The following is a 7700-nucleotide window of genomic DNA, read 5'->3' on the forward strand; positions in this document are numbered from 1 at the left end:
GCGGCCCACGGACGAGCCAATATCAAATCTTGTCTTGCATCGTCGTCATTTCAACTTGGGCGCGTGCGTGCGCGCGCGTTTTTTGCGCCTCGTCGGCTTCTTTTCCTGGGCGGCGTCTTTCTTCCCGGGTTCAGCGGACGACTATGCCAGGCTCTTTCTCTCTCTCGCTCTGCCGGGCCCAGCGCTTTACCGCCGCCCAACGGACGTGGGGGGTTTTGGGTGAGACTGTGCCAGGTCCACCGGCATGCGCGTTGGCCACTTGGGATACGACAGTCCACTTCCATCAGGGCACAGGGTAAGCCGGAGACTGGGGATGCGCTGCTGCGGCTCTTGGGTGAGCGAGCAAGCAACGCAAGCTTACGTCCTTTTCCCTGGGTTCGTGTTCCAGCCAGGTGCCTGTGCCTGGTATGTTCTATCCCCGAGCTATCCTTCGGAGGATCGGTGCCGAGAAGTGCTGTACCTACCTACGCGCAAGGTACGCCCGCCCCGGCCGAGGCACCTGATCGTTGTCGCCGATGCCACACTCCCGCGGGAGATCGGCGTTAGGTAAAAAAGAAATAAAATAAAATAAAACCGTGGACCCCGCGTTCATCCCAAGCTTTTCGATGCTCCTGGGAAATGCAGGGCCCAACCTGGCGGTGACAGACGGGGCAGGGCCCAGTCGCCATGGCAGATGGGATGGGCAGCATGGGGGATGCAGGTTAATAAATGGCAATAAGGACGAACCCGCCGTCGCAATGCGGGTTCCAAATTAACTCGGGCTCGCTACCCCAGCATAGCGATTCCCACCCTTCGATGTTTGGGTATTGCTTTGACGATACGTGACAAGAATCCCATGCGGGCTTGTGCGCTCGCTACGTCGACGCAGAGCGAAAATGTCGTCCGACATCGAGGCGCACAAGGCGGCAACGCAGGATATCACGAGAGTCGATGGCTCGCGGGTCTGGCAACCCGCTGCCCTCGGGTCGAGTCCAAAAGAGGAGAACGTGCCGAGTAGGCCTTTTCTTTTTTACATGCCGCCATCAGAGGGGAGTAGACGTATCTAAGAGGGGCGCCGACACCAACCCTCGGCTGGGGTTGGCAGATGTGTGACTTCCCCGCCACACAGTCATCTCACATATGTCGGGGAAAGAATCTCTGTGCCGCCTGACCGCGTACAGCGGGAATGTTCTTTTGCTTGGGCGCTTGCAAAGGTGCGCTCTGCCTGTGCGGTACCTTCTGGGCTGAAATCAAGGCGGAAACCACCCGCTCGTTCTTTTGTTAGTGACGCCCCCAAAAAAAAATTCCGGATCAGCAAAAAAAAAAAAAAAAAAAGAGAAAAAAAAGAGAAAAAAAAAAAGGAGAAAAAAAAAAGAGAGAAAGCAAATCAAGATCAGCCACTCGAACCAGAAGCGTTGGCATCGGTGGTTCATGACGCCCCGCGCGGCACGACGACGCCGGAGCAGCCGCTTGCGATTGTGGCTGTCGTTCAGCGGCCAATCACCACCCGGAGCTGCGCCAAGAGCTGGGGAGCGGCAAGACACCAAAAGTACGCCATCTCGCTTTGGCTTCCGTGAGAGAGCTACACCACCAAGGTGTTTGGCGTGGGCACCTCTGTTTTGTGGTGGGCAACCTTGGCTCCTGTTTTTCTTCGCCTGTTTTGATTCGTCTCTTCGGATCTAAGCGGAAGGACCTGGCCTGGGCTGTAAAGGGGCCAGCAAACATTTTGTGGGGCTAGAATATGAATGGCACTCGGGTGTTGAATATCAAAGGTGAACAACAGCAAGCCGCACAGGGGAAACATTGGTTACCAGAAACCCTACCTACCCCTTCGCTCACATCCGCGAGGGCTGTCCATGCTGTGGGCCATTCATGTCAATTTGATTAGCGCAGCCCGCTCCCAAATTCTCGGGAACAACTGTAAGGTCGGGCCCGGTCGGATTAGCGCTCGCCATTGCTTCCGTGGTGAGGGGGGGTCCGAAAGAGGCAATTGCTTCGTGTGTGGGCGCGGGGGGGCAAAAACGCCGAGTTTTTTTTCTTCTTCATGGTAGCTCGCTGGTCGCGTGTAGCTGTGATGAAAGTCCCCAGGGCGAATCAAAGATACCTCGCGTCCGGCACCTGTATCTGTGGTACTTCATTTTTCTGCTTCATCTTCTTCTTCCTTTTTTGCGCGACACCGCACATGCTAGGCCCGGGATGCCGGTAATTCGCACTCCAAACACATTTGCCGTTCTTGATGAACACATGAGATCGACATGCCAGCCTTCCCTGAAGCTGCAGTAGCTTCATTCTACCCCGGGATTCAGCTGTCGCAAAGATTGTCAGAGCACCTTGCCGAGAGATATTCACCGGCAATCGACAGCCCCCCTCTTGGAGTATCCTCGAGGTGTGGCATGGACCTCCTATACCGCACAGATTAACGGCCCGGCGTTCGCGCCAAAGAGACCCTGCGGGATCCCCGGCTTGCTTCTTGCGGAAGTCAAAAAAAAATTATTTCTTTCTTTCTTCCTTCTCTTCCTCACGGGCTAGTCTTTGCTTTTAGTTCCTCGTTAGGCACTAATCACATGAGTCGTCTTGCTAAGCACGGGGGCCGGAAGCAACCCTACGCTGAGCACTGCCAGTCTTACAGCCAATGGACCGACTTGGGTGAGAAAAGTTGGTGGTCATGATCTGAGACAGGGCAGATAATTGGTCATGACAAAAAAAAAAAAAGAGGGTTCCGATGCGTCCCAGCCCGTCCGCCGTCCTGAGCACTGCCCTTAGTCCTTTTCGCTGTGCGTCTGGCCGACGGCGGCGTAGGGAGGGGGGGATTCTCGGCAGGTCCGTCAGACCGTTGTCGGCGGGTGGATGGGGAGGGGGGAAAGCAAACGGACGAGACGAATCCCGCCCGTCCTGCCCACGGCAACGGCAACGGCAAGGAGGCAGACCAGCCTGCCAGTCGGCGGGATGGGATGGATTCGTGGATGGATGGGCAAAGTGGGGGTGGAATCATGCATCCCTGTGTGCTGGCACCGCTCGCGGAAGTTGCGAGAGACCTGACAGGTTGCGGGACTTTGATGCCACAGGCCCTTCACAGGCCCACCAATGGTGTGGGACTTTGGACGACGACGCGAGACGCACGACGCGCTGCGTGGGTACCACTACAGGGTGGCATCCACACCATGCTGGTGGTTAAAAATAGAGTCCCCTTCCGTCATGCCGGTGCGGTGTAACTTTGCGGCGTGTCCAGCTGGGCTGGATGGCCCGTGGGCACCGGCGGGAGGAGGAGGAGTTGGGAAGGTGACACAACGTTCTTTTTGAGCCTGCCACTGAGAGAGCACGGCCAAAAACGAGTCCTTCCATCCGCGGGGACGCGACTCCACCGCCATCGATAAGCTCAGAACCACTCAACCAGCCCCTTTTTGCCTGCAGCCAGCAAGCCAGCTCGCGGGGCACTGACCGCCGGGTGCTGTGCTTGCTGTCCCACCATGAACCCTTTTTTTTGACCCATTATGGCTCCCCGTCTTGCTGTTCATCTCGGGGGGTTTTTTTTTCCGCATCCTGTTCCATATCGTAAGGAGCGAAGGAGAGAAAATGTGACTGTATTTGTGTGATTTATACGTGGAGCCTCCCCGAGAGTTTTCAAATGTCGAATGTGATCTATCATGAAGAGGTGCTTTGATAGGAAGAGAGAGAGGGCGAAAAAAAAAAAAATCCAGCAAGCGAAAGGATAAGGTAAGACGAGATGACAAAGTCATTACCCAACCACCACCTTCCTAAGCTTGCCTGGCCGACCCGCCCGCAGCAACCACCAACGAGTCATTCGCAAGCGCAATCGTCTCTCCATCGTCGCTCTTCTCCCAGCACCCCCCCGCCGCCTTCGGCGGCATGTGCGAAGGATCCGTGGTGGTTGGCCGCCCGCCCATCTCAAGGATGGCAGGCAAGACATGGCAAAAGGCGGCCGGCGAGACTGCCAAATGCGGCGAGGCGTGCCGCGCGGGTGGCGGCTTTTTTTCTCTCTCTTATTCTTCTCTTCTTCTCGTCTCCTCACTGCTTGCCCCGCTCCTCTGCCGCGGCCTAGAGGCAAGCATCGCTCACCGTCCGAGGTGCTCGCTAGCGGTCTCCTGGCTTCTAGGCCCCTTTAGAAACCTCCTCCCTCACCCGTCAGCCGGCTTGCACGCACGGGGGCGATGCGGGGGTCTTCGCTTTCGGGGGAGTGCAGTAAACGAAGGGCGGCCTGCCTCAAGGAGCTTGAACACGAGCGGCGATGCCGCCACTCTGGGCAAGGCTCTCGATGCGAGCGGATCCAGGGTCGTGGCGCTTGGTGTTTGCCCGCGGACGGCTTCCTGGGGGCCCTTGCAAGCTGGCATGCATTTGGCGACCGCGAATCAAAGGGAACGGTAAGCGAAGTTCCCCACTTACAAAAGTGACCCTCTGTCGTTCGTGGGCGTGCTTTGCTCCCTCAGCTCCGTTTTAAGGGCCGTTGGCCTCATTCGACTTTCACTTTCTTCCAGGTTAACCAAGACATGGGTGGTGGGTAGATAGGTGGAGAGGCCGAAAGCAGAATATTCAACCACTCGTGATGATATCGAAAGTGAACATTCTTTTCCCTGCTGACTGTTTTGGTATGGCAGAAAAATATGGGGCATTCTAGCTACACCCCTGCGATCGCTGAGGTCCTCTGTCAGCTCCGGAAATCTCGGAATCGGCAATTAGCGCAGCGCATCAGCTCTGGAGACGGGGCGTGCTAGGAGTGCCAGCTTGTTGAGGCCGGGGGCGGACGAGATCAGCGGGCGGGCAGTTGGGCACCATGGCGCCGATGATGAGGATTGGTGGCCCGTGACTGAGAATTGAGGGGGGCCATTGAGAATAACGCAGCGGGATGGGTTGAAGTATCTGCCAAGTAGGTTTAGGTACCTACCGAGGCACTTGGACATCAGGCACACAGTAGTCATCTGGGTGTGCCTGGCGCCCGTGCTCGCCCTAGCGCCCAGCTGCAGCGGCCACGGCTGCAAGCGGCAAAAAGATGGGATGAGATGGGGCAACTGGTGAACCAGCATAACTGCTCTGCTCGCCTAACAAGGACCCCGTGAACTCGATCCAAAGTTGACGTATTTAGTGTCGCTCAGCCGTGTTAAATATAGACCAAAAGATCTAAGAAAAGACAAAGAAACGGCGACGAACGATGTGATATAAGATGCCAAAAGCCTATGAGAACCTCTCACGAAGCAAAATCCTCATTCTCAAAGACGACTGGATTGATTCACGAGTTCACCGTTCATCCAAATAAGCTGGGGAACAAGGAGGGAGCGACCTGCAGGGTCCAGGGTCAGGAGGAAGGGCCAATGACGACTGTGCGGGGACCTCAGTCGGGAACCAGAGCCAAAGGCCACAGCCATGGCCCCACAAAACAGCCTCGCTTGAGGTCCACTAAACCACCAGGCCCCCCTGTCCTGGGCCCTTAACCTCTTGGCTTTGCCAGGTCTTTTTGCAAACAGCCTCGAGCGGATCGGTTCTCTGCCATGCCGCGGAGAGGATTGGCCTGACGCCTGCTGAGAGCCTGGCTGGGCTCGGCAGGCAGAACACACCACGCTGATCCAACCCACCCCACCCTCCCGGATGGCCGCCCGCGAGGACACGGCGACGCCAGAGGGACAGGAAGATGCAGTCCATTACTCTTTGTCTCGCTTCCTATTCGTGGCTTTAGAAAGGGGGTGTCACCCAGCGGCGGTTTCTTTTCTTCGCGGCATCAATCCCACCCGGACGATTTGGGCTGCACTTGGTGCATCGGAGAGGGTGGTGGCGTGAATTCTGACTGGGTCCAGACCGTCGGGAGAGGCCGGGGCCAGGCCGGGGTGGTTTCGTTGATTTGCGTTGTGCTCACTTTGCTACCTTGGTAGGGAGGGAGGCACCGTGCTTGCACCATCATCCCTCGGCTTACCATACTCGAAAGCCTAGTGCGACACTGTTGCGACCTGGCGTTCAGAAGGCTTGCTCAGCTTTGGGTCTTCTGCCTTGCGACGATCTTGGTAGAGGGCGTCTGCTTGCCTGTGACGCCCCTATGCAACTCTTGGGTGCAGCGCACAGTTAGATCGCAGCGATTCGATCCATACTGCTCAGTCAAGGTATCAAGTGTCCGGGTGCTTAGTGCTTGAGTGCTTGAGTGCTTGAAAGTACCCGGGAAAGTACCCGGGCTGGACTGCCATGGATGTGACAAGATGCATGCTGCCTTCAGAAAAGGGGATTGATTCGTGGCGCCTCTGGCGAACGGACGCTTTTGCTGTTAGTCAGGCACAGATTCCTAGTGCTAGACTAGGGCGACGATTAGCAGCGTTGTGGCGCACAAGCTCTGATTCCGTTGGTCTGTGAGCTGTTGATAAAGATAAAACAGATTCCATTCGGTGATGACTTGCAAATCCCATGCTGGATGGGCGGGGATTTTTATATGGCTTTGGCTGGGTTGTTTTTATTGGTGTTTATTTCTGCCTGTCAGTATATCTCTTGTTCCTTCCTTGGATCGAACAGTGACCCCAACGCTAATCATTGCGCGCGCAACTCCGCCAGGGATCCAAGCCCGGCGTGACGCCGAGGCGGAAGCGGGAAGTGAAGCGAAGGGTCAGAACCAAAAAGCAAAGAAACAACTGCAGCCAGATGACCCGGCCCAGTAGCTGAGGCTTTGGTGTGGGTCGTGCGCTCGCCGCGGCCAGAGGCTGCGACGGCGGCACCAGCGCGCGGCAGACATAGAGACCAGGAGGCCACCAGACACTAGAGGATCGAATGCGACAATGTCGAGCGCTTCCCCTCATGATATTGGCCAGCCCGTCCGGCCATTCACCGTGGACGGTCGGCTCCAAAGGATCACTGTCGGCGGCGATGCTGTGACGGCTCTTGTAGCCCTGGGGGGCAGATCAGTCGCCGTCGGCTAAGGGCGCGCCTGGATAGGGCACCTCACCGACCCGCCGGCCTTGGGGCTTGCAGCCGCTCCGAGACCAAGACCGTCGGAATTGACACTTGCGTGTTTCCCCTTTTGCTGTGTGGGATTCTCTGCTTCGTTTGCCCTGGTTGCCGCCCTGGCCTTCCTCATTTCGATTTGCGCTCCCTGCATTGACTGTCACGCGATTCTTGCAAGGGCAGGCGCAACGCGACGCAGCAGCACTGCGTCCCTTCCCTCCCATCTTTTGTTTTTCCACCCCTTGTCGCTTGGTGTCTTGGTAGCTCTTTCCCTTTGACTCGCCCGCCCGACCGTCCCGCAACGCTCATTTTTCTCCCTCTTTTTTTTTTCTGTCTCCCCTCTATCCTCCATGTGGTCCCCACTTGTCCCATCCCTGCTCCTCTGGTCTCTGCTCCCGCGCCTTAGACCACATCCGGCATCGCGCCCCTCCACCCCTGAGTCCATCATCCATCCTCCTTTCCAGCTGCCAACCCAACCCAGGCCCGGCCCACACCGTCCGGTACCCTCTGCTTGCGATCCATGACATCCTCCCCTCCCGGGGTGCAAGTGACGGGCATCCATGTCTCTCTGCTATGGGTGCTGCGGCCTGGAGAAGTTGCTGGCACCGCCGCTGTTGGTGCTTCCATGAGGGCTTCCTTTGGTCCTAGGCGAGGGACACAAGGTAGCAACAATGTGCCGCACACAGGCACGGCGCCTGTAAAGCGCAAAAAGCAGCCTGAGGAGGGGCCAGGCAGGGCCAAAATGCGATGCTCAGGGTTGCACACTCAAAGAGATGGCATCCACCCCCCCC

The 7700-nt window shown here is 57.2% G+C and overlaps 4 protein-coding genes across 4 annotated transcripts; 1 reads left to right on the plus strand and 3 right to left on the minus strand.

The window, feature by feature from the left end:
- Nucleotides 1-875: 875 nt before the first annotated feature.
- On the plus strand, nt 876-1556 carry GGTG_10168 (hypothetical protein; the record flags this gene model as incomplete). The annotated part of the gene is made up of 2 exons (XM_009228034.1): nt 876-993; nt 1393-1556. The coding sequence occupies 2 exons, from the start codon at nt 876-878 to the stop codon at nt 1554-1556; spliced, it is 282 nt and encodes a 93-aa protein (XP_009226298.1).
- A 3114-nt stretch (nt 1557-4670) lies between these two features.
- On the minus strand, nt 4671-4913 carry GGTG_10169 (hypothetical protein; the record flags this gene model as incomplete). The annotated part of the gene is made up of 2 exons (XM_009228035.1): nt 4671-4801; nt 4880-4913. 2 exons carry the CDS (start codon nt 4911-4913, stop codon nt 4671-4673), a joined length of 165 nt encoding a protein of 54 aa, XP_009226299.1.
- A 288-nt stretch (nt 4914-5201) lies between these two features.
- GGTG_10170 (hypothetical protein) lies at nt 5202-5631 on the minus strand (the record flags this gene model as incomplete). Its single annotated transcript, XM_009228036.1, has 2 exons — nt 5202-5272; nt 5547-5631. The coding sequence occupies 2 exons, from the start codon at nt 5629-5631 to the stop codon at nt 5202-5204; spliced, it is 156 nt and encodes a 51-aa protein (XP_009226300.1).
- Nucleotides 5632-6494: 863 nt separating this feature from the next.
- Nucleotides 6495-7063, minus strand: GGTG_10171 (hypothetical protein; the record flags this gene model as incomplete). Its single annotated transcript, XM_009228037.1, has 2 exons — nt 6495-6854; nt 6911-7063. The coding sequence occupies 2 exons, from the start codon at nt 7061-7063 to the stop codon at nt 6495-6497; spliced, it is 513 nt and encodes a 170-aa protein (XP_009226301.1).
- Between the last annotated feature and the right edge of the window lie 637 nt (nt 7064-7700).

This window comes from Gaeumannomyces tritici (assembly GCF_000145635.1).
Source record: "Gaeumannomyces tritici R3-111a-1 unplaced genomic scaffold supercont2.5, whole genome shotgun sequence".
NCBI lineage: Eukaryota > Fungi > Ascomycota > Sordariomycetes > Magnaporthales > Magnaporthaceae > Gaeumannomyces > Gaeumannomyces tritici.